Source organism: Balaenoptera acutorostrata, chromosome 10 (assembly GCF_949987535.1).
Source record: "Balaenoptera acutorostrata chromosome 10, mBalAcu1.1, whole genome shotgun sequence".
Lineage (NCBI taxonomy): Eukaryota > Metazoa > Chordata > Mammalia > Artiodactyla > Balaenopteridae > Balaenoptera > Balaenoptera acutorostrata.
Window position 1 is genome coordinate 69,930,441 of NC_080073.1, and position 13,323 is coordinate 69,943,763.

Below are 13,323 nucleotides of genomic sequence, written 5' to 3' on the forward strand. Positions count from 1 at the left end.
CCTTCTGGCTGTGGCCTGTGAGGGTGTGACACATCTTGAAATCACAGAACAGATCATATTTATGCTCTCTTCTTGGAGGTGAGATGCTTTCATTGATTCATTCACCTTCCTCCTCCTAGTCTTCCTTTGGGCCATCTGCTCACCCAGAGAGGCTGGAGCCTGGGGCTAGGACATGGCCAGTGGTGAGGAACAATGTTTTCACTCTTTCTAGCCTGTGCAGGCCTTAAAATTGTGACCCCTGCCTCACTACCACTTTGCAGCGTGGGAAGTGCCCTGTAATATTCTCGGCAAATGCCATTAGGTCTTTTTGTGTGTGTGCAAGTGAATATAATCCAAAAATATGAAAACTGATGGCTCAGGAACAAAGAATGCTAGGGTGGAGTGGCAGGGGTAGGGGAGAAAGAACTGATATATCCCAGCATGCTGAATGGGCTTGTCACAGGATGATGAAGTTTATTTTTAGATAAAGTCACTTTCTCCTGAGACTTTTTCACTGTTTTGATAAAGGTAGATAACCATCATCAGAGGCAAGGCCCTTGTCACCTAGAAAGTGACTGGGTCGTGAGCATCAGCGTTTCCATTTCTTTCTTATAACTGTTTCCCCTGAAGCTTTCTGATCTTTATCTAGCAGTTACAGAGCTCTGGACAAGCACCCAGCCATGCCAAACCTGTAGAGAGAGAGGGCTGAGCTGCCTTAGCCCCTTTCTGCTGGATGTTCACGAGAGTCCCCTGCAGTCACCCCCTCTAGAACTCAATGTCTTGTCACCAGTGCAGATGGTTTATCCTCTCTGCTGTGGAGGGTTGGGACAAGTAGAATTCATCATCTAGGGCCCAGGTGTGTAGAAGAGAAGTGTAAACACACAATCTAGGTCCGCATTCAGCATACATTTTATTTTATTGATTTATTTGGCCGTGCCGCATGGCTTGTGGGATTAAGTTCCCCCACCAGGGATCGAACCTGGGCCACAGCAGAGAAAACCCGGAATCCTAACCACTAGGCCACCAGGAAACTCCCAACATTTTAGATTAAGAGTTAAAGCCACTCAAGTGGCCAAAACTATAATCCAATAAAAATACAAATGATTATTGTAAATTAGTTATTCCTTAGGTGGGTGGTGCTTTGATGGCTGCCCGGAAGCTGCACACCATTGTCTCCTGTTCTCTCTACCTTGTCAGCTCCCAGCTGTGCACCGCCCAGGCCCTGGCTAGCAGAGGAGCAAAGGCAGGAGAGGGGGGGGGGGCTAAAAAGGAGGAGACTCTATGCACTGTGGTATCTTGGATGGGGTCATGGAACATAACAAGGGCTCTAGCGAGATCCGAATCAAGTCTGGACTTTAGTTAATAGTAATGTACCTGTGTCAGTTTCTTAGTTTTGACAAATGACAATGTAAGATGTTAATAAAACTGGGTGAAGGGTATATGCGAACTTTATTCTTGCAACTTATCTATAAGTCTAAAATTATTCCATGATAAAAAGTTAATTGGAAAAAAAAAGGGAGAGCCTCAGAGGAAGGGGAGAAGGGAAGCAGAGGCTATGATCTGGAAAGATAGGCCCTGTGGCTGGGGGAGGGTGATGTGAGAGCCCCTCAGACTTTGGTTGGACAGGAAAGCCTGCATCTAATGGTCAGGCTGATGGGATTCTGATTTAGCTTTGATGCGGACTGTCTGTGAACAAGTCGCTTTGTGTCTTGGGGTCCCTTTTTCCCTATCTGTAATGTAGGGTTAGAACATCTATTCTGCTCAGTTGGACTCTTGTAAGGCAGGATATGGTGAGGAAAAGATGCTGAGAAATAAAAAATGCACACTTAGATGCCCATTAAGATGTTTTTATTAGGAGTCTGAGCTAGGCCTGGTGGGTTGAAAGGCATCAGGGGTGTTTTGAGGTGGGCATGGGCAAAAACTTTGGAGGGCAGTGATCACAGAGGACACGTTTCCGGGCGCTTGTGGCTCTGGCCACAGGAACTCTGTATTGTGCTTGCTGAAAGGCTTATTTTACTCCCCCTGCCTTCTCTTTCCTGCTCCCCATTTAGCCATCTTTTTTCCCTTCCTCCCCTGACTTCCACTTGCCTTTGCAGAAACCACTGGTGAAGGACCGGGAAGCTGAGCTTCTATACTTTGCTGACGTCTGTGCAGGCCCAGGTGGCTTCTCGGAGTATGTGCTGTGGAGGAAGAAGTGGCACGCAAAGGGCTTTGGAATGACTCTGAAGGGTCCTAACGATTTTAAGCTGGAAGACTTCTACTCGGCCTCCAGTGAGCTCTTCGAACCCTACTACGGTAGGGACGTGGAGGAGGGTACCGGGGGCTATGAGAGCCAGTTCTCTTTGGAGACTTTAGGTCAGAAGTAGTTATTATCCACTTGCCATGTTTTCTTTCCCAGGTCTCTGAGTCTGGGGTTCCCCAGCCAATGTCATGAAGGTCTCGGTTCCCTCTAGACTGTCCCTTTTTACCCCAGGCCTGTGGGTACAGGTTAAATACTCCACTAGGCAAACTCTCATCAGAGCCATATTAATTCCTCCTTTCTTCTCTTGTGGTGACAGGAGATAATGAAACTGCCTGATCTCTGGCTGAGAACTGGCAGGGTTATTAACACATACAAACCCACACCCATCTCCAGCCAGCTCAGCAACCCTCCAGCAGTTCCCTCCACTCTGTCTCGCTTTTTGTGATTTGGCAGCAAATCCTAAGTCCCTTGTTAACAGTTCTTATTAAGAAATTGATACTGGGTCCTAAATGTAGGTGCTTTAAACACAACTTTGATCTTGAATATGAAGACCTTCTGTTTCAGTTGATGACTCTTGGCTGGTCAGCTCCTTCTGAAATCTGCTTTATTATAGCAGGGCACTGTTTTTGCCTCCTGTCCATCACTGCAAGGCAGCCTTGTATGATGGGTCCTTCAGTGAGTTGCTCCTCACAGGGGCTTTTCTCCTGGGCCTCGAGGTCCACCTGGTACCTGTGTTCACAGTCCCAGAGAGCTTGTGTCCCTGCTCCAGGGATGCACAGGGCAGATGAGCTAAATGTGAATCTTGTGTCTCGTCAGGTGAGGGTGGGATCGATGGAGATGGAGACATCACCCGCCCGGAGAACATCACTGCTTTTCGGAATTTTGTCCTGGATAACACAGATCGCAAGGGTGTCCACTTTCTGATGGCTGATGGGGTAGGTGACCTGCTCTTCATAGGGTGATGCTTTAGGGATTTATCATGTTAGAGGCTTGAGAACTGGTTTTGTTTGTTTTGGTTTGGTCCTTTAGCTGCCCTGGAAGGGCAGATAGTAGGGATGTGTGATGTATGTTTTTATTCTTTTTGTGCATCTTTTCAGTGGTAACTTTGTCAAGGCTGTGATGTTGTGGGCATCTTTGCTTGGAGCAAGTGGACCTTCTTAGCTCACTTCTTCAAAGGGCCTTGGTTGGCTATGAGACATGGTGAGAGGGGGGCCATGACTAAGATGAGCTAGGCAGAGCTGACCGGGAAGAACATTCCCGTCATTTGTCACCTGGGTGCTGCTCCTGGTAGAGGCTGTCTACACATGGCCTCTCCTAAGCCTCTGGATGGGCTAATAGGTGACCACATAACCAAAGGCAGCAGCTCAAAGGAGTCCTCCGGGACTCCACAGGAGGCTCGGTCAATCGCTGGGCTAAAGTGAATATTCAAGTCGCCTGTTTCTCGGGCAGGTATTTGATATATAGAGGCAAGTCCCCTGTGGCTTTCTCACCTAGTAATCTGATGCTGCAGGTAGTCTTTTCTGGAATGAGCCACAAATTAGTGTAGAGGAGGGTCAGAGAACGTCGCAGTTGCTCCAGGGTCACATGGCCAGAGTTGAGAAGAGCCTCTGGAGCCCCTTTCAAGCAGTAGCCCTGTGGGGAGGTGAAGAAATGTTTAGGCTCTCAGCACAGGATCTGAACATGCACCTCACTCACCAAAGCTTTGTGCACAGCAGGGGACAGCAGATAGACAGGCATGGGTGGAGGGGAGGGAGGGGCTGCTTCACCTGTGCTTGAGGGATCTGATAGTGCTTGGGAGGCAGGCAGCCTTGCAGTTTGTCAGCTAGAGTGGCAAACTCAAGGATTGTCCTTCTGGCTTAGGCAGCTTAGACTGGTGACCTGTGTGGCTGGTTTATTTGTTTGTCTGTTTCCCCTATAAACAGGCATGCATTTTAAGAAGCATCTGTAAATCTGGAAGACGTTGCTAAACATTTTTGATTCTGGAGACCTGGCCAGGCTGGGCCCAGCTTAATGGAGGCCAGCCTCTTTACTTTTCTTAATTATTGTGATGAAAAACACATAACGTAAAATTTACCATTGCAACCGTTTTTAAGTTTACAGTTCAGTAGTGTTAAATATATTCACACTATTGTGAGACAGATCTCCAAAACTTTTTCATTTTGCAAAATTGAAACTCTGTACCCATTAAACAACAACTCCCCTCTCTTCCTATCACAGCCCCTGGCCTCCTTCACTTCTGTGTGAGCATGGCTGTCTGCTTCCTGCTGGGATCTCACAGAGAGGGAGACCACTCCAAGAATAGCAATGTACATTCTTTGAACAAACACCCTGGCCAGAGACACTGCCAGCTGGAGGGAGAGGCTCCATGGTCTTGGGACAGGAAAGGGGGTGTTGTGAATAAATCCTTGGTCCGCAGAGAAAGAGAGATTACTGTGACTGTCAGAGTTATGCTAACTTTTCTCCTGTCACTAGATTAGGGCCTGTTCGGTGGTCAGCCCACGACTGAGCGAGCCCCTGCAGAGTTTCAGGCCACATGTACTCCCTGGGTCTCATTGGATTCACCAGGGCATTCAGTTTCCTATCTTGTAGTTGGCCTGTGACTAGCGTATTTTGACTAGCGTATCTTGTAGTTGGCCTGTGACTAGCGTATTTTGCCTCTGTTCTGCCGTACTGCTAACTGTTAACAGTTTGTTAACAGTTCTTATTAAGAAATTGATACTGGGTCCTAAATGTAGGTGCTTTAAACACAACTTTGATCTTGAATATGAAGACCTTCTGTTTCAGTTGATGACAAGGCCCTTGGATTCCCACGTGAGTTTTAAAATTTTCTGGACCATCTCCTTGGAGGAGCAGACTTGGTTCTATCTCCGGGAGTGATAGAGCAGGAAAACAGCCCTGGCTCAGTAGTCAGGCCTGGGTCCCAGGTGCTGTCTTCACCACAGTGAGCCATGTGACCACGCCAAAGAATCTAAACACCAAGCTGTATCTTTATCAGTCAGATGGTGGAGATCAATGAAAACACTTCAAGAAATCTCAGGGAAGATGAGGTAGGAGTACTCTCTTCAGTCCTCATCACTTCTGTTTTCTACCCTGGTCCTTGTGCTCTCATTTCAGGGTTTCTCAGTGGAGGGACAGGAGAACCTGCAGGAGATCCTCAGCAAACAGCTGCTGCTCTGTCAGTTCCTCATGGCGCTGTCCGTTGTCCGGACAGGTGACACTGCCTCTGCTGTCTCCCCACCCGGACCCACCTCTTAGAGGCCCTGTTGGACAAGAGCATGTATAGGGGTTGGCTTGGAAGTTAAAAAACAGTCTGCTTATATTAGGTGACAGGTGGCTGAATGAGGAATGTAGGGGAAAAGGTGCCATAGAATCCCCAAAGTCCCCTCTAAAACTGAGTCTTTTCCTTACATTGCCTGTGACGTTAATGGACCCAGCTGCTGGGTCCCTGACGTCGTCATGCTCCCTGAGACCGCCTTACCCACCTTCTGGAATGGAAGCTGCTGACTGCTACTGGTGTTTTCTCTCTAATCTAGGAGGCCACTTCATCTGTAAAACCTTTGACCTCTTCACACCTTTCAGTGTGGGGCTCGTCTACCTGCTGTACTGCTGCTTTGAACGAGTATGTCTCTTTAAGCCGATCACCAGCCGTCCTGCCAACTCAGAGAGGTGAGGCTTTCCTCTCCATTTTAATCAGACTAGTTGGCTAAATGTCAGAACAGCAAATCCTGGTGCATCTCTGGCATGACCACTCAAGCTACATTAAAAACCTTGACTTAAAAGAAGTGATTGGAGCCAAGAGGAGTCAGGATTTGGATTTTAATGGTTCTTCGATGTACCGTTCAGCCTCTGCCTCCTTTTCCACAAACCTTATTCACCACACTTACGTGGGCGATCCTTGGCTTGTCCTGGGAGGGAGAAGGAGACCAATAGAACGGTCACCTGGAGGGACTAACTAAGTGGGCCACTAACCAGAGTCACTGTTGGCATCCCAGGTGGGACACAGTGTCCATACACGATGTGAGAGAAGATGTGGCCAATCCGAATTTCTAAGTGGCTTGTTAAAAATGCAGATTTCTGGGCCCTATCCCTGGAGAGTCCGATTGTCTTTAACTTAACAGACTTCCCAGGTGACTGTGATGCAGCCAACCTGGCACAGGGCAGTTGGGAACCACAGCCATAGAGAGTAGAAATACAGCCCAACATAAAAAGAAAGGATTTGAGGTGAACTTTGCAACACACAGACTGTGCTGTTCTTTGTGCCTAGACAAGAGCTTCATGACTCAGCAAGGGGATTGGGGAAGGGAAAAGTGAGGGAAGCCCTTGCTCAGTGGAGTGACAGGGTATCTCCTGCCAGGTATGTGGTGTGCAAGGGCCTGAAGGTGGGCATCGATGACGTGCGGGATTACCTCTTCTCAGTCAATATTAAACTCAACCAGCTGCGGAACACCGATTCCGACGTCAACCTTGTGGTCCCCTTGGAGGTGATCAAGGGAGACCATGAATTTACTGACTACGTGATACGGTCCAACGAAAGGTAAGCAAACCAATGTGTTTTTTTCTTTGTTTCTTTTTTTTTTTTGCTGGCACCACTGGGCTATCAAGAAAGACCAGAGAATGAAGGACTGAATGACCGGCTCTTGGTATCACTTTGTTAATTTTGAAAAATTGGTAACGGGGATTGGTCTGCTCATTCCAGGGCTCCCTGGGACTTTGGGTACCTTGAGGACTTTCATCCTGCTCCCATGCTCTGTCACAAGGGTGGCCAGTGGGAGCCTGGTTGGCATACCCCTGCCCATGGGAGCCTGAGTATGATAGTGAAACTTGACAGAGAGCAGACTTGTTCTGTGTCCTCAGAGGAAGGAGTAACTTCCCTTTAATTGCTTCCATTTGTAAAAGGCCATCATAATTTGTTGCCCTGTGAAGTCCCCTGGTTGGAAGCAAGAGACGGCTGGAAAGCAAGTATATAACATGCTTTGGAAATTTCTGTTACCAAAGCTTTTTCCAGTCCATGAGTTCCCCAAATAGGCCATGTGAATACCGGTGTTTTTTTTTTTTTTTTTAACCTTCATTAATTGTTTTCCCCCTTCCCTGTTAGTGGTGATAATTTAAAGTTGTGACAGTTGGCTCAATTTGCTAAGTGGGCAAGCCTTATTGAACAGTTTTCTAGATAGGTTGGAGAGTTGTATAGTGGCAATGAATCAATAGAAGTGCTTTCTTAGGAGGGCCAAACAGGTGTTGTAAAGGTCATTTCTAAGAGTACAATCCCAGGTCTCCCAGAGAAGTTCCTTCCATGTCCTGGCTATTGTAAATAGAGCTGCAATGAACATTGTGGTACATGATTCTTTTTGAATTATTGTTTTCTCAGGGTATATGCCCAGTAGTGGGATTGCTGGGTCATACGATAGTTCTATTTTTAGTTTTTAAAGGAACCTCCATACTGTTCTCCATAGTGGCTGTATCAATTTACATTCCCACCAACAGTGCAAGAGGGTTCCCTTTTCTCCACACCTTCTCCAGCATTTACTGTTTGTAGATTTTTTGATGATGGACATTCTTTCTGACTGGTGTGAGGTGATACCTCATTGTAGTTTTGATTTGCATTTCTCTAATGATTAGTGATGTTGAGCATCCTTTCATGTGTTTGTTGGCAATCTGTATATCTTCTTTGGAGAAATGTCTATTTAGGTCTCCTGCCCATTTTTGGATTGGGTTGTTTGTCTTTTTGATACTGAGCTGCATGAGCTGCTTGTAAATTTTGGAGATTAATCCTTTGTCATTTGCTTTATTTGGAAATATTTTCTCCCATTCTGAGGGTTGTCTTTTCATCTTGTTTATGGTTTCCTTTGCTGTGCAGAAGCTTTTAAGTTTCATTAGGTCCCATTTGTTTATTTTTGTTCTTATTTCCATTTCTCTAGGAGGTGGGTCAAAAAGGGCCTTGCTGTGATTTATGTCATAGAGTGTTCTGCCTATGTTTTCCTCTAAGAGTTTTATAGTGTCTGGCCTTACATTTAGGTCTTTAATCCATTTTAAGTTTATTTTTGTGTATGGTGTTAGGGAGTGTTCTAATTTCATTCTTTTACATGTAGCTGTCCAGTTTTCCCAGCACCACTTATTGAAGAGGCTGTCTTTTCTCCATTGTATATTCTTGCCTCCTTTATCAAAGATAAGGTGACCATATGTGTGTGGGTTTATCTCTGGGCTTTCTATCCTGTTCCATTGATCTATATTTCTGTTTTTGTGCCAGTACCATACTGTCTTTTTTTTTAAATTTGTTTTTGGCTGTGTTGGGTCTTCGTTGCTGTGTGCAGGCTTTCTCTGGTTGTGGCGAGCGGGGGCTACTCTTCATTGCAGTGCACAGGCTTCTTATTGCGGTGGCTTCTCTTGTTGTGGAGCACGGGCTCTAGGCACGTGGGCTTCAGTAGTTGCAGCACGTGGGCTTCAGTAGTTGCAGCATGTGGGCTCAGTAGTTGTGGCTTGTGGGCTCTAGAGCACAGGCTCAGTAGTTGTGGTGCATGGGCTTAGTTGCTCCGCGGCATGTGGGATCTTCCCGGACCAGGGCTCAAACCTGTGTCACCTGCAGTGGGAGGCGGATTCTTAACTACTGTGCCACCAGGGAAGTCCCATACTGTCTTGATTACTGTAGCTTTGTAGTATAGTCTGAAGTCCGGGAGCCTGATTCCTCCAGCTCCGTTTTTCCTTCCCAAGATTGCTTTGGCTATTCGGGGTCTTTTGTGTTTCCATACAAATTGTGAAATTTTTTGTTCTAGTTAGAGATTGCATTGAATCTGTAGATTGCTTTGGGTAGTATAGTCATTTTCACAATGTTGATTCTTCCAATCCAAGAACATGGTATGTCTCTCCATCTGTTTGTATCATCTTTAATTTCTTTCATCAGTGTCTTATAGTTTTCTGCATACGGGTCTTTTGTCTCCTTAGGTAGGTTTATTCCTAGGTATTTTATTCTTCTTGTTGCAGTGGTAAATGGGAGTGTTTCCTTAATTTCTCTTTCAGATTTTTCATCATTAGTGTCTAGGAATGCAAGAGATTTCTGTGCATTAATTTTGTATCCTGCTACTTTACCAAATTCATTGATTAGCTCTAGTAGTTTTCTGGTAGCATCTTTAGGATTCTCTATGTATAGCATCATGTCATCTGCAAACAGTGACAGCTTTACTTCTTCTTTTCCGATTTGGATTCCTTTTTTTTCTTTTTCTTCTCTGATTGCTGTGGCTAAATCTTCCAAAACTATGTTGAATAATTGGACTTCTTTTTGTTGAGCCATGCTGCTATCTGATATGGGTGTGTGTGGACGCATGGCAAAACTGGACTTCTCAATGCTCCCAACTGCACAGAGTGTTTAAGCAACCTGTAAATTGATTTGCATTTTTATTAAATTGTAGGAATTATTTATATATTCTGAATGCAAGTCTGGTGTGTTGTGAATATCTTTCCCCAATCTGTGGTTTGCCTATTCATTTTCTTAATAGTGTCTTTTGATAAGCAGAAGTTAAAAAAATTTTTGAGTCCTTTTTTTAATTGTAAAATATACATAACAGGGGGCTTCCCTGGTGGCACAGTGGTTAAGAATCTGCCTGCCAATGCAGGGGACACAGGTTCGAGCCCTGGCCTGGGAAGATCCCACATGCCGCGGAACAACTAAGCCCATGCACCACAACTACTGAGCCTGAGCTCTAGAGCCTGCAAGCCACAACTACTGAGCCCACGTGCCACAACTACTGAAGCCTGCGCGCCTAGAGCCTGTGCTCTGCAACAAGAGAAGCCCCAACGAGAAGCCCGCGCACTGCAATGAAGAGTAGCCACCCCTCACTGCAACTAGAGAAAGCCCGCGTACAGCAGTGAAGACCCAACACAGCCAAAAATAAATAAATAAATTTTAAAATATACATACATAACATAAAATTTATCATTTTAACCCTTTTTAAAATGTATAATTCAGTGGCATTAAGTAATATTCACATTGTTGTGCAGTCATCACCACGATGCATTTCCAGAACTTTTTAACCATCCAAAGCAGAAACTCTGTACCTATGAAACAATAACTCCCATTCCCCTTATCCCCAGCCATTGGTACCCTCTGTTATTTTCTATCTCTATGAATTTGCTTATTGCAGGTACCTCATATAAGTGCATTCATACAATAATTGTCCTTTTGTGTCTGGCTATTTCACTTAGCATAATGTTTTCAAGATTCATCATGTTGTAGCATGTGTCCGGATTTCATTCCTTTTTAAAGGCTAGTTAATAATTCTTTATATGTACATACCACGTTTTGTTTATCCATTCAGCTGTTGATGGACATTTGGGTTTTCCCCACCTTTTAGCTATTGAGAGTAATACTGCCATGAATATTGGTGTGCAAAGTAACTGTTTGTGTACCTGCTTTCAGTTTGTCTGGGTATACCTCTGGAAGTGGGATTGCTGCACCATTTTACATCCTAAAATGTACATTTTACATTTACCAGCAATGCACCAGGGTTCCAATTTCTTCACATCTTCACCAACACTTTAGCCATCCTAATGGGTCTGAACTGGTCATTGTAGTTTTGGTTTGCATTTGCCTAATGAGTAATCATGTTGAGTATGTTTTCATATGCAAATTGGCTGTGTGTATATCTTCTTTGGAGAAATGTCTATTCAAGTCCTTTGCCCATTTTTATTTTTAAAATTTTATTTTTTATTGAAGTATAATTGACTTACAATATCTTATTAGTTTTAGGTGTACAACATAGTAATTTGATATTTTTATACGTTACAAAATGTTCACCGAAGTCTAGTTACCATCTGTCACCATAAAAAGTTATTATATTATTGACTATATTCTCTAGGCTGTACATTGCATCTTGTGACTTATTTTATAACTGGAAGTGTGTACCTCTTAATCTCCCTCTCTGATTTCACTCATCCCCCCACCACTCCCCTCCCCTCTGGCAACCACCAGTTTGTTCTCTGTATCTATGAGTCTATTTCTGTTCTGTTTGTTCATTTGTTTTGTTTTTTAGATTCCACGTAAGTGAAGTCATACAGTATTTATCTTTCTCTGACTTATTTTACTTAGCATAGTACTCTCTAGGTCCATCCATGTTGTTGCGAATGGCAAGATTTCATTCTTTTTTTATGGCTGAGTAATATTCCTTTGTGTATATATACCATGTCTTCTTTATTCATCTGTTGATGGACACTTAGGTTGCTTCTGTATATTGGCTGTTGTAAATAATGCTGCAGTGAACATAGGGGTGCATATATCTTTTTGAATTAGTGTTTATGTTTTCTTCAGAAAAATAGCCAGAAGTGGAATTGCTAGATCATATGGTAGTTCTATTTTTAATTTTTTGAGGAGCCTCCATACTGTTTTCCATAGTGGCTGTACCAATTTACATTCCTACCAATAGTGCACGAATGTTCATTTTTCTCCATATCCTTGCCAACACTTGTTATTTGTTGTCTTTTCAATAACAGCTATTCTGACGGGGAGGTGATATCTCATTGTGGTTTTGATTTGCAGTTTCTTGATGATTAGTGATGATCTTTTCATGTGTCTGTTGTTCATCTGTATGTCTTCCACAGAAAAATGTCTATTCAGATCCTCTGCCCATTTTTTAATCAGGTGTTTTTTTTTTTAATTGAAGTATAGTTGATTTACAATGTTGTGTTAGTTTCTAGTGTACAGCAAAGTGATTCAGTTTTATATATATATAAAACGTGTATTATTTTTCAGATTCTTTTCCATTATAGTTTATTACAAGATATTGAATATAGTTTCCTGTGTTATACAGTAGGACCTTGTTGTTTATTTATTTTATATAGTTTATATTTGATAATCCCAAACTCCTGATTTATCACTTCCCTCCTCTTCCCTCTTGGGTAACCATAAATTTGTTTTCAGTGTCTGTCAGTCTGTTTCTGTTAGTCTGTTTTGTAAACAAGTACGTATGCATAATTTTTTTAGATTCCACATATAATTGATATAGTATGATATTTGTCTTTGACTTACCTCACTTAGTATGATAACCTCTAGGTCCATCCATGTTGCTGCAAATGGCATTATTCTTTTTTTTATAGTTGAGTAATATTCCATTATGTATATATATACACCACATCTTCTTTATCCATTCATCTAGGTTTTGTTTTTTTGTTTTGATGTTGAGTTGTATGAGTTCTTTGTATATTTTGGATTATAACCCCTTATCAGATATATTGTTTGCAAATATCTCCCTCCCATTGCTGTGCAAAAGCCTTTTAGCTTTTGACGTAGTGCCATTTGTTTATTTTTGTTTTTGTTTCCCTTGCCTAAGGAAACATATCAAAAAAAAAATTGCTCAGACTGATGTCAAAGAGCATACTGCCTGTGTTTTCTTCTGGAAGTTTTATGGTTTCAAGTCTTACTTATATTTAAGTCTTTAATCTATTTTGACTTCATTTTTGTGTATGGAGTGAGAAAGTAGACCAGTTTGATTCTTTTGCATGTAGCTATCCAGTTTTCCCAACACCATTTATTGAAGAGGCTGTTTTTTCCCCATTGTATATTCTTGCCTCCATTGTCATAGATTAATTGACCCTATTTCCCTAGTTTGAAATTAGGGAGTGTGACACCTCCAGCTTTGTTCTTCTTCTGAAGGTTGTTTTGGATATTTGTGGTCTTTTACGGTTTCACACAAATTTTAGAATTATTTGTTCTAGTTCTGTGAAAAATGCCATTGGTATTTTGATAGGGATTGCACTGACTCTGTAGATTGCCTTGGGTAGTATGGTCATTTTAACAATATTCTTCCAACCCATTGGAATCCATTCTTCCAATCCAATATTCTTCCATCCAAATGGAAAGTATATCTTTCCATTTGGTTTTGTTATCTTCAGTTTCTTGAATGAATCAATGTCTTATAGTTTTCTGAGTACACATCTTTTTACCTCCTTGGTTAGATTTATTTGTAGGTATTTTATCTTTTTGATGCAGCTGTAAATGGTATTTTCTTAATTTCTCTTTCTGATAGTTTGTTGTTAGTGTATAGAAATGCAACAGATTTCAGTATATTAATTTTGTATCCTACAACTTTACTGAGTTCATTTATTCTAATAACATTTTG

General features: G+C 42.8%; 1 protein-coding gene across 1 annotated transcript in view; it reads left to right on the forward strand.

The window, feature by feature from the left end:
* CMTR1 (cap methyltransferase 1) overlaps positions 1-13,323 on the forward strand; it is a 57,510-nt gene that overhangs the window by 21,563 nt on the left and 22,624 nt on the right. The window contains exons 9-13 of the mRNA XM_007197933.3: positions 2,076-2,274; positions 3,038-3,156; positions 5,336-5,432; positions 5,755-5,887; positions 6,576-6,755. Of these exons, the coding sequence (XP_007197995.1) occupies positions 2,076-2,274; positions 3,038-3,156; positions 5,336-5,432; positions 5,755-5,887; positions 6,576-6,755 (728 nt within the window). The remainder of the gene's footprint in view (positions 1-2,075; positions 2,275-3,037; positions 3,157-5,335; positions 5,433-5,754; positions 5,888-6,575; positions 6,756-13,323) is intronic.